A 23,750-nucleotide genomic window follows, 5' to 3' on the forward strand; every position below is an offset into this window, starting at 1 on the left:
TCCCTAATTTTTGGTGACTTTGACAGCTTCAAGGAATGCCTGTCAGGTATTTTGTAGAATATCTCTCAATTGGAATTTATTTGATATTTTTCATTATTAGAATGGGGTTACATATTTTTGGGAGGAAGACTCCAGAAGTAAAGTTCTATTTTCATCACAAAATATTAATTTTCATCACATGCCACTGGTGTCAACCTTGATCTCCTGGAAGAAATGTCTACTAGATTTCTCTACTATAAAATTACTCTTTTGTCTCATATATTTATTTATTTATTTATTTATTTATGAGAAGGAGTCTTGCTGTGTCACCAAGACTAGAGTGCAAGGACACCATCTTCGCTCATTGAAACCTCCACCTCCCAGGTTCAAGCGATTCTCCTGCCTGAGCCTCCCAAGTAGCTGGGATTACAGGTGTTTGCACCACCACACCCAGCTAATTTTTGTATTTTTAGTAGAGATGGGGTTTCACCATGTTGGCCAGGCTGGTCTCAAACTCCTGGCCTCCAGTGATCTGCCAGCCTTGGCCTCCCAAAGTGCTGGGATTACAGGCATGAGCCACCATGCCAAGCTTGTCTCATACTTTAGTCTGTACTTTTTGGAAGGATGTCACTTTGTCCAATCCATACTAAGGGTTCCTTCTCCTTAAGGGAGGCATATGTATATAAATTATTCTCCCACAATTATTTATTTATTCAATCATTTATTTATATCAGTGTGGACTCACCGATATTTATTTTACACTTCGGGTTAAAATGCAATACTACCTTATTTATTTTGTTGCTCAATTTGATTCAATTTTGGTCATTCAGTAGATCTTTCATTCAGGGCTCCTTTGTCTATTGTTGTATTTGTTTGTTTGTTTGTTTGTTTTTGAACACTTCAAATTTTCTGGCTCTACAAGATGCTTCTGGTGCTTCTTGTATATTTTGTGTCATAGTTCTGGTATCAGTCATTTCTGCAAGGAGCCCTGGTTTCTGCTATTAGCAAATGGTTTTAGAAACCAAGATCAGGGCAGTAGATGTGCTTATTGCTGCTGAGACTTCTAGAGTGTAGTGACTTCATTGGTCCTAGACCCCCTCCCCTTCAGCTGAAAGAGCAAGAAAATATATGTGTGAATGCCAACTCATGTACATACACATATCTATAAATATTTTTATATATAATCACCTGTATCTCTATTAAGCTAAATATTAATTCATATTGATATCTCCAAGTTCATTACCACATGGACCATTCTAACCTCCTCCAACATTTCTCACCATCCACCCTCTGTTTACATAATTGTTGAATTCCAGTATATATGTAGAGTGGTCTTAGAATTGATAACCAATAGCCCCATGGGAAAGAATTTTATCAACTAGAATAGAGTCCTTGTGTACAGCTTCTTTGGCCTTTAGTCTTGCAGATTCTGTTCATATACAAGGTTACTTCGATGACCATCTTGTCCCCCACTCTTCAGTGAGATTGTTTCCTACATTGGCAATGCATTTACATTGTCTTGTTACAGTTTGCATTTCATTCTAGGATTCCTCCGACCTCTTAAATAGTTGTTTTTATTTGCATATATTAAGGATTATTCTATGTGCTATAAAGTTCTATGGGTCTTGACAAATGTGTAGTGTCATATATATACACCACTACAGTATTGTATGAGAGAGTTTCACTGCCCTAGAAATTCCCTGTACTTCACCTATTTAACCATCCCTCCTCTTTCCAAACCCCTAACAATCACTGATGTTTTTATCATCTCTATAGTTGTCCTTTGAAGGATGTCATATAAGTGGAATCATATGCTATACAGCCTTTACAGACTGACTTCTTTCACTTAGCAATATGTATTTAAGATTCATTCATGTCTTTGCACAGCTTGATAGTTAATTTGCTTTTTATCACAATGAATAATATTCCATTGTATAAATGTATCACAATTTGTTTATCCACTCAACTATTGAAGGACATCTTGGTTGCTTCCAGCTTTTGGCACTTATGAATAAAGCTTCTACAAAAATTCATGTGTGGGTTTTTATGTGGACATATATTTTCCATCAATTGGGTAAATACCTAGGATGCACAATTGCTGCATTGCATGGTAAGACTATGTCTAGCTTCATAAGAAACGGTCAAACTGTCTTCCAAAGTGGCCGTACCATTTTGCATTCCAATCAGCAAGAATGAGAGTTCCCATTACTTTACATCCTTGCCAGCAATTGGTATTGTCAATTTTTTTAGATTTTAGCATTGTATAGGTATGTAGTAGCATATAGTTGTTTTAATTTGAAATTCTCTAATGACACAAGTTGTCGAGCATCTTTTCCTGTGCTTATTTGACATATGTATCTTCCTTGGTGTGAAGTCTGTTCAGGTATTTTGCCCATTTTAAAATTGAGTTGTTTCTTTTTCTTGAGCTTTAAGAATTCTTTTTATATTTTGAATACAAGATCTTTATATGTGTTTTATAAATATTTTCTTAATGATGCACTTTTAATTAGCACTGTGGGATTGAGTGCCACTTTCCAACACTAAAAGTTTACATACAGTGCTAAATGCTGTTAATGATATACCTGTGTTCACCTTGTTTGCTTTGCTGTTCCCAGAAATGACCCCAATGCTTCCTCTCACTCCCTTAACCCCATCCATTTATTGTCAAAGGACCTTTATGTACTGCAGTCATCACTGTGTATCTCTAGAAATTTCTTCCCTTTATTTATTTTAACTGAATGACCAAGGTGGTAACATGCTTATTCATCTATCTGCCGTAAGGTTTCCAGGGAGAATCCAACCTGCTTGTTTCCTGGTTTTGGAGGAAACAGGTCTAGAGGAAGTTGCTCACAATATTTAGGTCATAGAATGTTGTGGGTGAGGTTAACCATTGTCTGTCTTCCTTTGCATGGCCTCCAGTCATCAAGACTCCTTTGCGTCATTTTAAACGCCCTGCTTACGCATCTAGTTCCTATGCACCTTCGGTCGCAAAGAAAACTGATGAGCATCCTGCAAGGTACAAGATGCTGGATCAGAGGATTAAAATGAAAAAGATTCAGAACATCTCACATAACTGGAACAGAAAATAGGCCGAGGGGAAGAAGAGAGGGAGTGAAGGAGGGTCTACCTATCTGCTTCTCAGCACCCACTGGCCACAGCAGGACATGCCTCCAAGACCCTTGGAGGCTGTTGGAGCAGGTACTATCCTGGTTGCCTCCACCAAGGTGAAATGAAAGTTGTATATGATTTTCCTCTTTGTTGTTCTTGTATAGACTCATCAATCGCTGGATGTGGGATCAGCCCAGACTCCAGCAACAAACTAGCAAGAGGGGTGTTTTTATGGTATAGGTCTCTAAAAGTCTAAATTGGATCAAAATTAAAATGATACAAACTTAAAAAAAAAAATTCCTCTCATTGACACTTTTTTCATCTCTAAAAGTTACTTGCCCCCCAAAAGAATATTGGTTTAATAATCATCATATTTAAGAAATGCACTACTAAAAACATATTTTCCAATTTTAAATACACCTATTTAAAATGTAAATACACTTATTTAAAATTCAAGTAAATATGTAACTATCAAAGTAAATGTATTCAAAACAGAAGTTGTGCTTCTGAATGTAAAAATATTAAAAGGAAGGGAAGACTGATGAATTGTATTCATGGACATTTCAGAATTCACGCTTATAAAGCCAATCCAAGTTAAAAAACAAAAAAATATTTTTGTGCCTCATGAAGATTGTGCCTCATGCCCAATAACCTCATGTACTTTAAGGGATTTGAAGGTTTGCAAGAGATGCATTTGGCTTCATTTTCCTCTAATCTTTTACTTCTACCCATAGTAGATGATACTAAAAATCTTGCCTTAAAGACTGCAGGTTTGAGAGTCAATGCAAAAGATGTCAGTTTGATTTTGTGGTCCGAGGCCAAGAGGGTGTAAAATTCTGAGCCTAGTTTAAATTCTTTATTTTCAGATTGTTCTGGACTGAAAATAAAGAATTTAAACTAGGCTAGAGATGCCTTTAAGTTACATTTCAGATCCTCTTCACAGCACGCTCATATCGAAAGCCCTTGGGATCCTGATTGTTCTCACAGTTGTTGGTGGAATCCATGGCTTTATAACTCACCTCTTTTTATGGTGGCATTGTTAGCCCTTCTGTGTCTCTCCCTAGAATTTTTACTTTAGGACTAAAATCACAGAAGCAGCAAGGAAAGGCTCAAGACTAGAGATAGCTTTCAATCTCTTCAGAAATAGCCTGGTGCAGTGAGAAAACTAGGTTTGTTTTCAGGCCAGTTTGATCTTCATCCTATTCTATGTATAACTAGTTGCAAGTCCTTGGTCGGATGGCGTAATTTTTTGACACCTCCATTTGCTTAACTAGAAGCTAGGATTCATATACCCAGATTAATGATAATGTAGGTTTTGGTTGCTGTGGCTGAGCCTGGCCAGTAATAGGTGCACAACAGGAGTAGCTAACAGCATTTCATAATCAGGATGAACTCTCCAGGACAGCCCTACAAAGAAGAAGCTATTTGTTCCCGGATGGCCTCGACCTTTGAGGCTTGATTGTAAAGAGTTTAGTATCCTCTCCTTCTCTCATTCCCTGCCGTTCATTTCCAATAAACTGCAGTTATTCAAGTTGAGCAAGTTCCGGAATTTAGTGCCTACCATGCTATTGAGCAGTTTATTTATAATGCACTTTATGATGATACTTCAGAGAAATTTAATTGCTATACAAAAAGAAGAATCATTGTGACTTTTTGTTAATGAGGTGATTGCAATTCTTTGCTCCCTGCCTGGTGTCTGGGTCAGAAGACCCTTCTGCAGGCTGGTAGTGTCTATTCCGTCTGGATTAGGTTAACTCAACAGGTAATTCCTATCTGTTTATACACAGATGCTTTAGTGCTTGCTGCACAAAGTCATTTGGCTACACAATGAGGCGGCCCATGGGAGTAGTAGCCTTCTCAAATAATGTTCCCCTTCCCCATCTATCTGTCAATACCTTCCATCTTAGGTATTGAGAATTTAATGAGGCTGTGTTTTCTTGGCTGTACTTCTTGATGTTGGAAGCCATGTTCCTGGGGAAGAAATCTCCTGTACTCTTTTCTCCTAAGATGTGAGTTTTTTTCAACCTTTGCTAATATTTTAATGGAGCAAATGTACAGATGTTGAGATTTTGCACTGCTTTTAAAATGCCTACCACGTTTTTTGCATAATGGATTGTATAGAAATGCAGATTATATTCTTACAGCAAATAAAAAGATGCTTTTAACAGACTTTCTTGTATGTGAGCCATTTTCTTCTCTGAAACTCCGGGATGTTAGATGTTAGCTAAATTTGCTGCTGTTCAGCCCTGAACATCTTGTCAAGGTGAGTAGTATAACTTACCCATTTCAATTTTCTTCCTTATTGTTTAGGTGATAGTTCATTTTTTAACCTTTTTCTCCCTATACACCCAGTAAATAAATTTATTAATGTAAATAACCCATAATAGGGGTTAGTCAGTAAGTGAACACCTGTATTATCAACTCAGTTTATATCATTCCAGACCAAGCTGTCTTGCTAGTGGTTAAGAATTGGGACTTTGCTCAGCTACTCAGGAGGCTGAGGCAGAAGAGTGGTGTGAACCTGGGAGGCAGAACTTGCAGTGAGCTGAGATCGCGCCACTGCACTCCAGCCTGGGCGACAGAGCGAGACTCCATCTTAAAAAACAAACAAACAAAAAAAAAACAATTGGAACTTTGGAGTTTAGAAAAACTTACACTTAAATCCTGACACTGCCTTTTGTTTGCTCTGGGAGCTTTACTAAATTGCATAATATCTCTAAACTTTAGTTTCTTTAGCTGTAAATTGAGAATAATAATAATACCTGACTCATTATAGCACAGGGCTGGCCTTACAACAAGGGCTCAATAAATATTAGCTATTATTTCTTGGAGAGAGTGGAGTATGGTAAAAAGAAGTTAGGTCCTGAGTTCAAGAGTAATGTCCCTTACTAATTCCATGACATCAGGTAGACAATCTCCAACTTCAGTAAAAAGGCGTTAATTTCACCATGTATTACCCATTTGGCTATTCCCACAGGCACCAGCTTCTAACATCCCCACCTCCAACAATTTCTCCACCTGTATCCCCATGCCCTTGGCCTCCTTGGGCCTTCATCTACTGTGGCCGTCTCTTGCCCTCATGACTCACTAGGACTCTCCCACCACCTCCCTGTGACTTACTTCCTGCAACCACTGCCCTTTACTCTGTTCCTATTTACCGTCTCCTTCTCCACACACAATTGCTTTATTTTCCAAATTTCCACTGACACAAGTCAACCGCAGAGAGCAGACTTTTCCTAAAGTTTTAGGGTGATAGCACAGCAGAATCAACTATTTAAAAATTTAAAAATTAGGGCCAGACGTGGTGGCTCACGCCTGTAACCCCAGCACTTTGGGAGGCCGAGGTGGATGGATCACCAGGTCAGGAGATCGAGACCAGCCTGTCCAATATGGTGAAACCTGTTTCTACTAAAAAATACAAAAAATAGCTAGGTGTGGTGGCATGTGCCTGTAGTCTCAGCTACTTGGGAGGCTGAGGCAGGAGAATCACTTGAACCTGGGAGGCAGAGGTTGCAGTGAGCCAAGATGGCGCTACTGCACTCCAGCCTGTGTGACAGAGTGAGACTCTGTCTCAAAAAAAAAAAAAAAAAAAAATTAGACAACAGCGACCACAAAACATTAGCCTCCCTTTGCAGAGGATTTCTCACAGGCTGTGGATTCCTGAGGCACCGATTTGTCTGCATCTTCTAGTCCTTCTTCTACCAAGACCTTTCTCCTCCCCTGTTGCATTCAAATTCCTGTGAATGTGCAGCATGGTCCACTTCTCACCCCCTACACCACACATTTTCAAGGCATAGAAGCTCACCACATTTTTTCAGCACCACATATTTTCAGGACATGTGAGCTCACTCTGACAAACAATGGGCATTGACTCTGGGTCACACTCCTATAAGCACAAAAAACCCACAGCAGATTTGAAATGGCAGTGTTTCCCTTAAACAAAATCCAATCCTTAGGGCAAGACCAATCCATGTAAGAAAATAGCTCGATAAATATATCCTTTCCTCTTCCACCACTACCTCTCCTGCCTACCCCACTTGACCCTGCCCAGGAGTACTGCTTATTTATTTTTTTCCCATTCAGTTATAATATCAACCTCACAAAGGTAGGGCAGTGACTTTCTTTTATAGGTGCTTAGAGAATGCAAATTCTCTTGTCTTCCTACCATTTCCTTCTGCTAGCCAGTTAAGCCTTACCATGAGCACATCCACCAAGCTTTTGAAATAGAACAGGAACTCCAGCATCCCTCTGTTAGGATTTCTTGTCCCTGCAGGATAGAAGGAGAAGGTAGAGACGGTTGGTAGCCACCATTTTTTAAGTCTAGGATTTTCATCCAAATCTCTGTTCCTTAGATGAAAGGCCACTTGTACATTAGCAAGCTTTCAGTTTGTTTTCCCATTGGCTGCAATTTCACATGATCGATTACATTCTCTTTGATCCATTTTCAATTTAAAAGAAATCTCTGTCGGAACAACATGCTGATTTATTGAGAGTTTGTCAAATTAGGCTGGAACTGGGGATGCCCTGGGACTGAGGGTGGGAGTGGGTGAAGGCTTCATGACTTGGCCTCCAAGCGTGGCCCTGATGTAGCCTCAAGTGCCGTCAGCAAGGCCAGTTGAGGCAAGAGAAGGCCCTGCATCGTAGATGGTGACAGTAGGCCTTTGCTAGTGGTTTTATTTTTAAGACTGATCTAGGAGACTTATGAGTATTCATTATACTTTTGTTACATTCACAGAACATGAAAAGCTGCTTTTGGGGAATAACAAATGATAATAACTGTGGAATACTCTCCTCATCTGCATATTTTAACTTCACATGTTCATATTTTAACTGCATCTTTAACTCATAATGTTCAACTTGGGTTCTCTGTGAATGTTCCATGGCATGCTTTGTTTTGTACACCTGAATAAGAGATTCAGCCGAGCCAAGCTTATAGAACCACCTCATCTAGATATCAGTCATTATGGAGACAATTCATGTATGGTCATTGCCCTTTTAGCAGCATCTCTTATGACTCACTAGGTAAAGAAAGATTCCAAACTTTTGTAAGACACAAAGGTAAAAGGATACTAAATAAATATAACAAGAGAGAAAAATACATGTGATTGTGAAACTGCCTTTCCAAAATTATGACAGTAAGAGAAATCTGACATAGTTGATTCCCTCTTGCTTCTGATCTCCAGGCTGCCATTGGTCATTCCTGGGTGTAGGCTAAGGTAGCTTCAGGAGGAATTTAGTTTACAGTTTAACTTGAAAGGGAGGATAATAATAGTCCCTCCCTAAAACTAATCCCTTCCTTGCTCAGAGACCAAAAACTGCCTTTGTAAGACTGATGAAAGGCCACAAGAACAGGAATATGGGAGGAGCCTGAAGTCTGCTAAAATGTAGGCACAGTTTCTATAATCCTTTACTGCTCGGGAGTCATATGTCCAGAGGGTTGTAGAACCCAAGACTGATTTTTTTTTTTTGAGATGTTTTTCTGACTGACTCCACCTGGACTTGTGACTCCTGACTCAACTGCTCCTGTGGCCACACGCAGGGCAGACTCAGTGCATGAGGACCATTTTCCACACCCTTATGATCTCATCCCTAACCAATCAGCAGCACCCATTCCCTAGCCCCTGCCCACCGACTTGCCCATAAAATCTCCTGACCTCAGAGCCCTGGAGCCTTCAGGGAGACTGATGTAAGTGATAACTCCAGTTCTCCAGTGTAGGCCCACCTTGTGTCAGTTAAACTCTTTCTCTACTGCAATGCTGAGATCTCAGTGGACTGATTTTTTTTCTGTGCAGGAGGTAGGAAGAACTCATCAGGCGATTACAATCATAGTGGGCAAAAATTTGAAATTATAGAACACTGCTCTAGCATAGTCAGTTTCAAAATCCAGGTAATAATTTTTGAGAACCAACCAGGTTCCTGGCACTTTAATATATGCTAATATATTTTTTAACTCTTATAATAGACCTGTTTGGGAAGACTTACTGTCCTTATTGTTGATTAGCCAATGGGTTAAATTTTTCAGAAAGTTTGCAGAACTAGTGAGGAAAGGTAGAAAGGAGGTTCAATTGAGGTCCTTTGATTGCACTGCTACATATTTTTTCCATACATCATGTTGTTCCCACAGACTTTTCTGGTGTACCCCTTTGTTGAGCCTGCTCACTGGCATCACAAGTTTTTCATATTCAACCATGCTCCTGTCATCCAACATAGAATTCAGGACCAGCAGCAATGGCATGATTCTTCTCAACACTCAGGATTGTTAGTTTCCCTCTCCCTCTTAGGCCAGGATTGATTGTGTCCTCTATTGAACCCATGTCATGAAGCGTTTCTAGAAGAAGACCTACCTACCTTTCCAGGAGAAGAGCTGACATAACCACCCACACATCTGGACCTCTGGCCTCCATGCACCATTGCTCATTGAATGCATCTTCCCCACCTCTCATCAGTTAATCCAAATGGTTGGCTTTTTCTCCAACTTGTGGCTTTTTTTCCCTGTCCTCTCAATTAGGACATGTCGACAGCATAGTCCATGTGGGAAAATAAAGTTCCCTAATTGTTGTGTTTCCTACTTCTGTGGATATCTGACTCTACGCCATTCTCATTCTTCCCTGAAGTCTCAGAGGAAGCTGTGTTCTCATATTTAAAACTTGTTTCCCCCACTGAACCATATCCTGTTTCTACTGCTGAAATATACTTATATTTGATTTTTATAGAAAGTCAGCAATGGAATCCAACTGTTTTCGATAGATATCCAAACTGCCAGAGCACAGTGATATTTCCACAGGCCCATTCCCCTTGAACTTTCTGAATCTATCAATTTGTCCTTGTCACTCTCTCAGTCCTGTACCTGCACTCCCAATGACTTGCTGGACTTCTTCATCTGAGTGTCTTGGAGTGCTGTAAGTGTCACTCCCATATTCTCCTGCAGCTCTTGTGCTGTCTTCTCCCTGATGTCTATATTTCTGTTATTGCTACTATCATTTTCCTAGTGACTCATTCTCAAAGTCTTTATCTTTTACATTCCTCCAAATCCATCTTCACATTTGTCACTGATTCTTCTCTGGGATTCTGCTTCTACCTCTAGGTTCCTTCCTTAGGAATTATAGCCCTCCATTGCAAGAGAGATATCCCTTCTCATGTCAGACTCCCCGTGGAGCCAGGAAACCCACCTCCAGTGACCAGTGGCAGAGGCTTTATCAAGAGAAACATGCGCATTCTCCGCTGTTGGAGAAGTTTGTCCACTCCTGTCTCACCCAGAGGGCTTCTCACAGAGGGCTTCTCTCAGTCACTGAGAAGATTCAGTACCTGTCAATGAGAGATCGGGGTACTCCTGACACCTTGCTCAAAGGTCTCTCTTTTCCCCTACTCCCCCACCATACTCAGCATAAAGAGATCAAATGAGTACAAAGCATTTGAATTCAAACATTCCAAGCCAAAAAGACATAAATATCATCAGACAATTCTGTTCAATAAATAAATACATGGGGAATATACTAATTTTCAAAGGACAAAGTTTCTCATGAAGTGACATCTATTACTTATTACTATTTTGCACCACCTACCTTCACATGGAGCTGCTTGTTGACTGAGCCAGGTCTATTCTCATTTTTGTTCACACGGCTTCATTTTCATTAAATTTCTTTTACTTGCTTTTTGCCTTTGGAAATCTTAGTTGTTCCCCTAGGCCCCGCATAAACGTTCACCTTCTCTGAGACTTGGTCCCTGAGCTCCCCAAGTAAAAGTGGCCTTTTGCTGGGATTAGTCCTCATCATGCTCATTTCATTTACTTGAGACACTTAAATCATTCTCCCACAAATTACATAGATCCTGGTGCTTTCCTACTATATTATCATTTCCTGGAGAGCAGAGACCATCCCATTTCTTTTTCATACTATATCCTCTGTAGTGATCAACATAGTGCTTTATATAAAACAGATCCTTGAAAATGTAACCAGAGGATGTGGTACCAAATGGAAACAAGACAGGGATAGAAAAGGTACAAATTCAGGGAAAATATTACCACTCTTCATCTCCCACTTCCAGCAGACCATCACTAACCTTTCTCACCAGGCTTAGAAATAGTCTCAGAAAACTTCTCGACATAGAGCTCCAGGCAATTGGTTCCAATCCACTGGAGTTTTCATTCTGTTAAAATCAATTAGCATCCATAGATGAAGAGAGAGCATAGTTTTGCCTTTATCTTAATGCTCGATTGTGCTGATTAAACATCTCTTTATGTGCCAAAATCTCACTTCATCCAGATAAATAAATTTATGTTTAAATATTGAGATGTCATACCTTTCAAAAAAAAAAAAAGCTACTTTGCTCTTCATATATCTCTGCTATATTTTTAAGATTCAAAATCCTCGGTGAAGAGAGGAACACAGCTCCAGCCCTTAGAGCCTTACCTTTAAATGTAGGTAATTTGTCTGGACTTTTCTTTTCCTCAAACATCCTACCACTGAAAGTACTGCAGTTTCCCGAATTTGGAAACAAATATCAGAGTGTGATCTCACCACTTACTAAACTAGGCTAAAATGCCTTGGAAGAGGTTGTGTTAGCACAGTTGTGTTTCCTATGAACAGCCTCCCATCTGGAAAGAATTTGAATGTTAATAAGCCACATACAATGGTGTCACTGAAAGGGCATATCATGCCTTGATCATTTCTAGAAATGAGGTTGAAGCCATGATGATTAAGTGTCTCAAAGGTTTCCGTAGGCACACAAAAAATTATACTGGTTTATTTAATTTGATGCACTCAAGCAACAGATCACACCTGACCAGCTCACAGTCACTTCTTAGGCTGCACTGCCACCTGGTGTCCTGTAGAGGCATGAGTTTTGGGGAATCCTTCATGGTAGTTTTTAGCTGGATGAATGTAGAGTCTTAGATTTCAAAAGGGCAAGCAGGTTGTGAAGAATACCATTTTCACTCATTACATTTCTGTATAGGTTTGTTCTTTCACCAAACACAGGGATTAGCTTCTTGGAAAGTCATATTGTTTAGGCGTGTGTGTGTGTGTGTGTGTGTGTGTCTACATAAAGAAACCTTAATCTGTGAAGAAAAAAGAGCTCGGGGAAACAGTGTGAGAGGAACTGTAGAAATCATAGTAAATATAATAAAGACAGAACTCTAAATAAAAGACAATATCCATGATATTTTATATGTGGAAATAATGACTACAGCACCATTAATTTCTATTTATTAATCTTAGTATGCTAATGCTGACCCAACTTCCAGTTCTAAGGTTGTTCCCCCGCCTGTCTCTTCTAGAGAAGCTGTAAACACTAACCACTCAACTTCCCAGTTGTCCTACATCTGGGGGCAGCCTCCTCCAGTTCTCCTTTTCCTGCCTGGAGTGCCCACTTGAGCCTGGAGATACAGCAGCCCATGAGTTCATGACAAGCATGGAAATGAAATCTGACTCTGTATGGCAGAGCAGAAAGACTGAATGTGCCTGGGCTCCAATTAGATTACTGAACTGCTACGCCAGCCCTGGCTGACTTCTTGGGAGTTACTATTGTGTGAGAAAAATAAACCCCTATTATTTCTTCAAGTTGCTGTGAAGTTAGTATTTCTGTTATTACTCCAGAAGCCAGTTTCTAATTAAGTAGAAAACCCTGCTTCCCTGAAATTTGAGTGAAATGCTTACACATTAGTTTTATTTTACTTTTTTGCAGAACAGAATTGGTGTGTGTGTGTGTGTGTGTGTGTGCTGAACTTCTCAATGCTGATGTGATTTTATGACTTCAGTCATTGACAACATGGTTCTAGCGTCCTCTGAAGTGGAAACTGTCATTTTTACTTACACTCCTGTTGACTCTCCTGTCTTACTTGTGGCAGGACTGCAGCCTCAGGCATCTGAAGGACAGATAAGCACATTCCAAGGAGGGGGAAGAGCGGGAGCAAAGAGCACACACTTTTGATCTGAAGGAGGCCCATGTTATGGTTGCAGAGTGAACAATTGGGAGGCTGGCATAAGATGAGACTCTCAGGATAAGCAAGGGCTACATCATGTTATGGATTAGACTTGATATTAAATATAATGAAAATAGTTTTTACAAAAACTTAGCAGGATCCCAGCAGGATAAAAGTCATATTTCACAAAGACTGCTGTGGCTGCCAAATGGAGATGGGTTGGTAGAGGGTAGGAGAACAAATTAAGAAGTCAATAACAACAACAAAAAAAACCATAGAGATAGGGAGGAATTGAGGCCAGACTAGGAGGTGGCATTGGAAATAGAGAGGTAGTAGATTTGATATGAACTTGGGAAGTAGAATCAACAGAATTTGGATAGAGAGTTGAGAATTTGGGCACCAGCGAGGGCGAATGTAGGCACTGGTTACAGAGAGATCATTGGGGTAGGCTGGGGAAGGTGAAGAGGGACCACACTGGGGACAGAATAGAAAACAGTTTTGCATTTGCAGAGTTTATAAGACACACAATGGGCAGTTTGACTGGCTGGTCAGGTGCTCAGAAGAAGGTTCGAAATAGAACTAGAAACTTCAAAAGGACCACACTACACAATTTCCAAATGTTCCTGGTCCACCTGTCCTCCCCCTCAACTATATTTATCATGACTTTTGGTGGCCTAGGTGGGTTCTGTGAATTAGCCTTTGAGAATGTGGAACTCAAAGATCTTAGAAGAGAATGTAACACCAGTGTGGTGTTTCAGTGAAGGAAGATTGGCAAGTGCTGCTTTAGAAAAGAATTTTAGAGATAGGATCTCCTTGTGCTGCCCAGGGTGGCCTCGAACACCTGGGCTCAAGGGATCCTCCTGCCCCAGCTTCCCAATTAGCTGGGACTTCAGGTGTGCACCACCACAGCTGGCTTGTGCTGCCTGAATTCAGTTAAAATGTAGTCCCAAGGCTCTAATTCATAAGAAACTTGTAGTTATTAAAAGAAACAGAAACTGTATAGTCTAGACAGCCATCAGCAAATGGCTTCAGGAAAGTGTTGGCTTCTGAGTTTATGTTACAAACTGGTTAGTGCTGGAAGAGTACAGGACTCAGGGTCTTCATGAGCAAGTGGAAGTCCTACGGGACGTTTGTTCTTTATTGTTTTCTTACTGGAATGTGCAGGATGTGTGTACTCATTGTCCACAAATGTGTACCAGTCTCATTCTCTTTCTTCATGCCTTTATTCCTGATCTAGAATACCATTGATTCATTCCTTTGTTCAATAATATTGGTCAAATTCCTTTCCTGTTTTAGGTGCTAAGAATGCAGCAGTGACTAAAACACAGTCTTAGGTCTCCAGGAGCTCTCATCCAGTGGGCAGATAGTTTTAGGAGCAAATAGCTAGCAAACAATGTGACAAGGGCTGTGCCTGAGCTGTGAAAACAGAAGGAGTTGTTAACTCTGGGGATGCTGCAGGAAGAGAATTGGGGCACATGGGACCTGGTCCCTGCCTCCTTCCCCAGTATCTTCTGCAGCCACAGCCATTTTCCACCCCTTATGCCTTTCATGCCAGTCATACCAAAGCTTGTCTTCATCCCTAGGTAAGCTCATTTCTTCCTGATCCCTATGATGAGCCACATTCTGGGAGAATATGTCTGTACCTGCCTAAAAGGAAGACAAATCTTTCTCGCTACAGGCAGGTAAAATATAGGCTGGAATAAAACCCAGTCACCAGAACCTTGTTAGAAGTCTAAAGAAGATGAAAATGGGTAAAAATAACTGAAAATACACGTGAAAATTAAAGTGAAAAATAAGATACAAAGCAGTTAAAACGAAGTAGAATAAAATTTAGAGAAAAGTGAAATAATGTAACAATTTGAGAGATTATATTAGTTAAGGAAAGGAATGAGAAAATTGATAATACTGCACATAATTGAGTGGATAAATTTATTTTAGAATAGGAACAGTTAAAGGTTAAAAATATGAAGTTAAAATATGGTAAAGGATTGAAGCTGGATAAGGTAAGGTATATATTATGAAACTTTAAAAAGATGTAAAATTCAGCTAAAATCAGTTAACCTAGTTACCATCACCTCATGTAGACTTTCCAAATTTCTCATAAGTAATAATACGAAAGATAAAATATAGAGAAAAATAGAAATAAAAAAAGGTGAAAAGTCACAGCAACACAAAACTGAGACTGAAAGATCAAAACAACATTATATTACAAATATTGTTAAACAAATTAGTAAACATAAAATGTACAATATGCAATTCTATTTTTTTTTTGAGACAGAGTCTTGGTCTGTTGCCCAGGCTGGGGTGCAGTGGCATGATCACTGCAGCCTCAAACTCCTAGACTCAAGAGATCCTCTCACTTCAGCCTCCTCAGTAGCTGGGACTACACGCATGTACCATCACTCCTGGCTAATTTTTCAGTTTTTTGTAGAGACAGGGTCTTGCTACGTGTCCCAGGCTGGTCTCAAACTCTTGATTTAAAATGATCCTTCTTCCTCAGCCTCCCAAAGTGCTGAGATTACAGATGTAAGCCACCGTGCCTGGCCTGGGAATGCAATCCTTGATGAGATAGTGAGGCATTTTTCCTCAATTAGTTCATGAATCCATTGCCATATATTATTTATTGCTAGAATGATATGATGTTTCATTTTTAGCATTGAGAAAACTAGTTTGCATAAATAAGGATATGGAAATAGATGAAGTTTTATTATAGTAATGTTCCTTAAATCTTTGAACTCTCTTTGGGTAACGTGTCAAAAATAAGCACATGGTAATCTAGCATTCTGACAGCTTAAATAGATCCTATTTCAATTTTGTTGTAAGTGAAGAATTGGAAACTACTTGAGTAGGAGAAGGATTTATAACCCAGGCATTTGAATCATGCACTTTCTCAAATTTTTTAAGTGCACTAAAAGTCTTACCTAGACTCATCAAATGATTATAAATTATATATCTATATATGCCTGTCTGCATGTGTATACATAACATATGTGTGTTAGTCATTCACTGCTTGGAAAAAAAGAAACATTAATTATAACACAACTTTGTCAATATTATTATTTTTCTTGTGTCATGTTGGAGGGTGGGAGAGTGGGTGCTTTGTTTGTAGAATTCCCTAAATAGCAGCAAAGAGCCCATTGCCATCCAAAGGAATCCCATGAGGGCAGCTCAAAGAGAGCGGAAATGCCACATTCTAGCCCTTCAGAGCAAATGGTGCAAGAAACGGGGAGACAAGTGCTAGAGAGGCTTACACAGCCAGTATTTCATGGCATGCCTTCCTTTTGTAGAGTGGGACAAGGTAAGATAGGAAATGACAGCCTGCATGGACATGTAGGCCAGTTCTCAGGCAGATTGGTTTTAGGAAAGAGAGAGAAAGTAAAGTCAAAAATTGGGAAACTAAATTATTTAAAGTGTCCTACGTCAATGTGCCCCTCAGAAAGTTCATGATCCACATGGTGGGCAAATCCCATTTGCAGACTGCTCTTTGAGACTACCATTTTGGGTGCCTGATTGGTTCTTCTTGGGTGAGGATACTAATTCTAGGGTTTTACATTTTTATTTAGTTGGGGGAGAGGGTGACAGTGACTGAGTGTTCACCAAACTGGTTCCCTTTCCTGCACTGAGAGTGTGCTTTTATGTGCCCATAAGGGGGACCTCCACTCGTGCCCTGGGCTTCTGAGCACACCTCCATTATTGAACTTATTCTGTAGCTCCATGGCTTGCTAGCTGTGTGACCTTGGACAAATGATCCAATCCTTCAAGTAACCACTTTATTTGGATTAAGTGCACATCCTCGCAGCTGGAATGATTACATTAGAAAATGCACTAAAGCTCATAACATAGTGCCTGACACTTGGTCAGTGCTCAATGAATGATTATTTATATTCCCATCAAGATCACGATGCTTCCAGGAGCCTTCATAAAACAAGGGCATTGCCTCTCACCCATGGCGTATATTTCTAGGGGCCCCATGAAGGCTCTCTTGCACCCTACCCTTTCTGTAAATTTTCCTTGAACTGGCTGATGCCTGAGTGAGGCTTTATTCCACTCATTTAAAGATGAGATCATCACTAAAATTTGCTCCAGAAGAGCTGGTGTGTGTGTGTGTGTGTGTGGTGTGTGTCTAAAAGTTACTGCTGACGTCAATCACTGACGTTTTAGTGAACAGGAAATCTTCCAGAGTTCTGCAAGCACTCAATAGGTAATCAGACAGCATGAGCAGGAGGAAGTCAAGGATTTGAAGATGGAAACAGGCAGGTGGGGGCATTTATAGGGGTGTAAGATGAAGTACATGCATATGTATATGTGGGGGGGCAGGGGCGTGGGGGAAGGGGAATGAAGTCAGGAGGGGAACTGGTATTCTCCAAGGAGAACAAACCCGTCCTGAGCATTTCCTGTGAGAAGGTCTCCATGGCACAGGCTTTCCTGTGCTAGTTCATCACATACTCACCACATCCTGAGGCAGCCATTACCATCCTGGTCTACCTGGGAGAACATGCAGGCTGAGAGTGCTCTGTGCCCTGCTTCAGGTGACGCAGGTGGCACCTGGGGATGCTTCTGTTTCAACCTAGGTCTTCCTGAGTCCCAAGTCTTGCTTTTTCCTCACCAGCTGGCCACCACCTCCAAGAAGCCCCTGGGCTTGCTGCCCTCCTGGCCCATGGTGACCTCTTTTTGAAGTACTTGGTGCTATGGGAATTATTCCCCCTGCGATGGCCTTGCAGAAATGCCTCTCCTAGCTGGGTTGCTTTTCAGGCAGCACCTGTGATATGGCTTGGCAGTGTCTTCATCAAATCTCACCTTGAATTGCAATAATCCCCACCTGTCAAGGGCAAGGCCAGGTGGAGATAACTGAATCCCGGGGGCAGTTTCCCCTACACTGTTGTTATGGTAGTGAATAAGTCTCAGGAGATCTAATGTTTTTATAAATGGTAGTTCCCCTGCACAAGCTCTCTTGCCTGCCACCATGAAGATGTGACTTGCTCCTCATTCACCTACCGCCATGATTGTGAGGCCTCCCCACCCATGCGGAACTGTGAGTCCATTAAACCTCTTTCCTTTATAATTAGCCAGTCTCAGGTATACCTTTATTAGCAGCATGAGAGCAGACTAATACTAACTAATACTAACCTGATTCCATTGAGATTGGGCTCATGCATCCTCTCTTTAGCCCTTCTCGCCTCACCCTCGACTCTTTCTGGGTCTCGCGCTGGCCTGCTAGACCATGTGGCTGGAGGGAGGTGTAAACTGAGCATCCTCTAAAGCTGATGCCAGCACTGGGGCACTGGAGAGGACTGGGTGATAGCAGCGGAAAGGTGGGCATGGATAGGTAAAGGAACTCCAGCCCAAAGGGGAAGGAGACAAATCCCTATGAGCATCTACTAGGGTTTTTTGGGTTTTTCAGGTTTTCTATGCTGTCATTTAACCTATATAGCAGTCCTTTGAGGCAAACAGGGCTTAAATCTCTGGTTCTTTCCTCTCCTTATTTATGATGATCAAAACCAGAGTGTTTTTCAATGGTTACTGCAGAAGAAATGGACTTTTTTTTTTTTTTTTTTTTTTTTGAGATGGAGTGTTGCTCTATTGCCCAGGCTGGAGTGCAATGGTGCGATCTCAGCTCACTGCAACCTCTGCCTCCTGATTCAAGCAATTCTCCTTCCTTGGCCTCCTGAGTAGCTGGGATTACAGGCACCCACCACCACACCCAGCTAATTTTTGTATTTTTAATAGAGACAGGGTTTCACAATGTTTGCCAGGCTGGTCTCGAACTCCTGACCTCAGGTGATCCGCCCACCTCAGCCTCCGCAAGTGCTGGCATTATAGGTATGAGCCACTGCACCCAGCTTGGACTTACTTTTCTACACTACAGTATCTTGGAGTAGAGACGATGTTTTATATTTGAGAGTGAATTCAGACTTTGTTGGCATGTCAGTCTGAACTACTGAAAACCTACATTTTTGATTCTAGGTTTCAAAAGAAACAGTTTTATTGTATATGAAGCAAAGAGACCAAACTAGGTTAATGGTGGTGGTATTCATTTATCTATATATTTTTTTCTATAGCTATGGTTAGAATTAGAAGAGTTGGCGGGGCATGGTGGCTCACACCTGTAATGCAAGCACTTTGGGAGGCTGAGGTGGAAGGATTGTGTGAGGCCAGGAGTTCAAGGTCAGCTTGCTCAACAAAGTGAGATACTGTCTCTACAAAAAAAAAAAAAAAAATGTAATAAAATAAAATTAGCCCAGCATGGTGCTGCATGCCTATAGTCCCAGGTATTTGGGACACTGAGGCAGGAGAATCACCTGAGCACAGGAGTCGAGGCTGCAGTGAGCCATGATCACACCACTGCACTCCAGACTGGGCGACAGAGCAAGACCCTGTTTTTTTGTTTTTTTGTTTTAAAGGGGCGAAAAAAGAATTAGAAGAGTTGTTATAATGAACAACTAGTTTGTAATTAGAACATCAACTGCACTAAGTGGCTACTTTGCAGATGCCTGAAGGCAACTTGATTCGGCCTCCCCACCTCATTTCACACCGCTGTCACACTGAGCCTCCCTCCACACAAAGGATTCTCATAATTTGGAATATCACGTCTCTTTTCTTGTGCGCCCATAGTATTAACTCTATAACATTTTTATCTGTGAGAAAAAAACATTTTGTCAGGCAGAAATAAACCTCAACTTTGCATGAAGGATCACAACACATTGAACATGCAGATTCCAAATCAGTGTTTCCCAAGTATTAAAGGCTCTAGCATTAGCAAGCAACTGCAATGTGACAATTTTTCCTGCAGGTGGCGGTGGTGTGTAGGGAAAAAAGCCACACTGTTGGACCAAGGTTCCCCAGGATAGAGAAGAATGGAGGCTGGCTTGGCACATTCCACTCAAGTCAGCAAACACGGATTGAGCCCTTCTAGTCTCCAGACACTGCCTTAGGTATGGGGTGGACCCAGTAGGAGTGAGCCTGGGTCTCCAGTTTGGGGCACTTACAGTCTTAGGGAAGAATGTGTCCTTGTCTATTAGGCAGGATTTTTCGGGCTGCCCTTGGCAAACTTAAAAATCAAGCCCACAGCCGGTTTTTCTCTGTCTACAGGCCTCATTGTACGGACAAAGAAATCCCTAAGGCAAGCCTGCCCACATTTCCAGGGAGTACCTGTTGGTACAAGACCTGGAATGAGAGTGCGTGTTTGCATGTGCTTGGCTGTTCTCATGGGCGTTCATCTCCCCACTGACTCTACAATCAATCAGCCCTTTGTATTTGTGGGTACTACAGCCTTGGATTCACCCAACTGTGGATTGAGAATATATGGGGGAAAAAAATCCACAAATTTCCAAAAATCAACATTTGAATTTTGCACAGAGCAACATACTGTTGAATCCACATGAATGTGTAGGCATTGTATTAGGTATTGTAAGTATTCTAGAGATGGTGTAACATATATGGGAGGATGTGCATAGGTTATATGCAAATACTATGCCACTTTGTATAAGAGACTTGAGCATCCTTGGATTTGGGTATGGGGAGGAGGTCCTGAAACCGATCTCCCACAGATATAGAGGGATGCCTGTATATACAATTTCACCACTTGTGCAATTGTAATCTATCGAAGGCATAGAAAAAGACAAACAACCTGCCCTAGAGCCACAGGCCCAAAAGGAAAAAGAAACGATTGTTTTTTCACCTTCTACTCTGGAGCAGACATTCTATTTTGTAAGCATTATTTCATTTAACATTTATGACTACCCCCAAGGTGACAGAAGCAGCCGTTATTCTCACTTGACAGATGAGGAAACTGAAATTCAAAGTTCACAATGTCACCCAAGATCCACAGCTACTAAGTGTCCAGGGCAGGATCTGAAGTCTGACCCCAGCAGATAGATGCCTTCTGTGTGGTTTGATGAGGCAATAGCAGGCCTGGGACGTTTGCTTATACTGCCCTCATGACACTTAAATGCAGTGCTTTTTTGTTTGTTTGTTTTTGAGACAGAGTTTCACTCTTGTTGCCCAGGCTGGAGTGCAATGGCACGATCTCAGTTCACTGCAACCTCCGCCTCCTGGGTTCAAGCGATTCTCCTGCCTCAGCCTCCCAAGTAGCTGGGATTACAGGCATGCACCACCACACCTGGCTAATTTTGTATTTTTAGTAGAGACAGGGTTTCTCCATGTTGGTCAGGCTGGTCTCAAACTCCCAACCTCAGGTGATCTGCCCATCTCAGCCTCCCAAAGTGCTGGGATTACAGGCGTGAGCCACTGCGCCCTGCCTACGCAATCCTTTTCAAACATTAATCAAGTGCTTACAAATCACCTATGGATCTTGTAAAAATGAAATTCTGATTTGGGTGTGGCAGGAGGCTCTGCATTTGTAATGAGCTCCCAGGTGACATCAAAAGATGCTGATTGGGGGACCATACTTAAAGTAGCAAGGCTTCAATTTGCAGAGATCCCTAAACTTTTAAAATAGTCTCAGCAACTCTAGGCCAAAAGATATGCCTAGTCTACTTTTTAAGTTGTTAGGTCCAAACAACTAAAGTCTTTATGTTCTAACAACTTGGCAGCCATTTGAAAAAACTTATTCATATATAAAGTAGAAATAATTTTTTTTGTTAGATTACCACAATTACTTACTAATGGGATATATGTGCCCCGGGGCCTCACAGCTTCTCAAGCCTTGAAATGAGATGGGACAACACCGCCCTTATTTCCTGTTCCATTTTGATTTTTTTCGATAATTGCTCTTGGGCACGAAACAGCTTTAAGACACAGCTTGATATGACATCATCAAAAGGAATTTTGTGCATGTTGAAATGGGAAGCTAACTGGAACTACTAGTTCACATGGAGTCTGACAAATATCCCTCAGAAATCCCTGCTGTATTTCCCTTAGAAATTTAAAACATCCCGTGGTGCCCCAGGGCTCCTTGGTACAGGGGCTTTCATATACTCTCACTTGTATTAACCAACAGCAGTGCAGAGAAGTGGACAGACCTTTGGACGAGGAGCCAAGAGACTCTTTTGCTAGAATTCTGTGTGGCTTTTGCAGGTTGCCAACCTCTGGGGCCCCTTTTCTTATGAAAGAGGGGGGCCCTTGAGCTGCTTTAACCTTTAGGACCATTCAGATGTAAAATCTGTGATTCTAATATTCCATACACACGTCTCAGCGCCCCTGTGAGATTCAGCTCTTCCAGGGCAGCGGCTGTGTGTTACTCGGCATCACACCATACGGTGCCTTCCTCATACTAGGTGCTCAGTAAAGAGCTGTGGAACAAATGCCTTCTGAAAACATCTGAATCAAGTTTTGGTGGTGGGGGAGGGGTAGTTTTATTACTTCTTTAAGGTCCAAAATGTTTTTATGCATGAAAAAAGCATTTTTTTTTTCTTTGAAACAGAATCTCACTCTGTTGCCCGGACTAGATTGCAGTGGCATGATCTCGGCTCACTGCAACCTCTGCCTCACTGGTTCAAGCGATTTTCTTGCCTCAGCCTCCCAAGTAGCTGGGATTACAGGCACCTGCCACCACGCTTGGCTAATGTTTTTGTACATTTTTTTTTTAGTAAAGACAGGGTTTCGCCCTGTTGGCCAGGCTGGTGTTGAACTCCTGACCTCAGGCTGACCCACCCTCCTCAGCCTCCCAGAGTGCTGGGATTACAGGCATGAGCCACTGTGCCTGGCTGAAAGAAGTATTTTTAATGGCCAGTGTTTTAGTAATAACTTTAAAAAGAGATGAGGGCATGCAATGTAGTATGTATGTATGGGTATGTAGTGTCACTGCATTCCAGGCAGCAGGAATATAAATGGCAATGTGTGAGGATTCAGATGCAAAAGCTTGGCTTCTGATGACAGGATAACTGCTTACTGCCTCTGAGAACTTGGGCAAGTCACCTGATTCTCTGCACGTCGGCCTCTTTATCTGCTTAATGGGAGCCGTAGTGGCTGTTCTCTGCCTATGAGATAAATAGGAGCATCAGAAAAATACTGAATGTGAAAATGCTTTGTGAGTTAGGAATCCCAATTACCACCACCTCACCACCCCGGTCTTCTCACCATCCCCTCTACAAGTCGACTGTGCAATATGCTCAGCAATGCCATTGGCCTCCCAAAGCCATAATCAAAGAGTACAGATCCCTGCCCAATACCATCACCTCAGTCATGGGGCACAGATGTTATCCAGGTGATTGGAAAGGAGCTATTAGGTGAAGGCAAGGAGATGCTCAGTCTCTATCCATTTGAGAGGTAACAACCTAGGCACCATAAGTCAATTTAGCTCATAAACATGTATGTGCTCTTTAGGGGAAAACCTTTAACCCTGATCCAGGGAACAAAAGAAAACAGACATTGGAAGAATGCTTACTATTTTTCTTTCCTTGGAACAACCTTATGGAACGGCTTTCTCTTAGGAATGGAAATTCTAAGCTCACAGCCTGACATTTCCCCCTAAAATGATAGCACCACCTTCCAATCCCGCCTTAATGTACAGATGAATCACTTTTTTCATTCACCTAATTCGTCAGTCAGTCCTACCCTCCCAAATTGATGAGGCTCAGGCCTTTACCAACCCTATCTTTTGAAGAATTAGATCCAAGAACAACTGTCAAGAAATCCCCGAGGTCCCCTTTGGGTTACAGTTTACCATTATTGATTTTCCTAACATTAACGGTTAAATGTAAAGCAGACCAAACACACATTGTGGCAATAAAGAGCTCTAAGTGTCTTGGTGTATTAGTCAGGGTTCTTCAGAGAAGCAGAGCAA

General features: G+C 41.4%; 1 protein-coding gene across 2 annotated transcripts in view; it reads left to right on the plus strand.

Annotated features, from left to right (window-relative positions):
• Positions 1 to 3,606, plus strand: part of PDE1C (phosphodiesterase 1C) — a 572,912-nt gene extending 569,306 nt beyond the window's left edge. For both annotated transcript variants that reach the window (XM_030796179.1, XM_003270501.4), the window contains exon 19: positions 2,899 to 3,606. In XM_030796179.1, the coding sequence (XP_030652039.1) occupies positions 2,899 to 3,068 (170 nt within the window). In that variant the 3' untranslated portion in view covers positions 3,069 to 3,606. The remainder of the gene's footprint in view (positions 1 to 2,898) is intronic.
• Positions 3,607 to 23,750: the final 20,144 nt, after the last annotated feature.

This window comes from Nomascus leucogenys, chromosome 17 (assembly GCF_006542625.1).
Source record: "Nomascus leucogenys isolate Asia chromosome 17, Asia_NLE_v1, whole genome shotgun sequence".
In the NCBI taxonomy this organism is placed as follows: Eukaryota; Metazoa; Chordata; class Mammalia; order Primates; family Hylobatidae; genus Nomascus; species Nomascus leucogenys.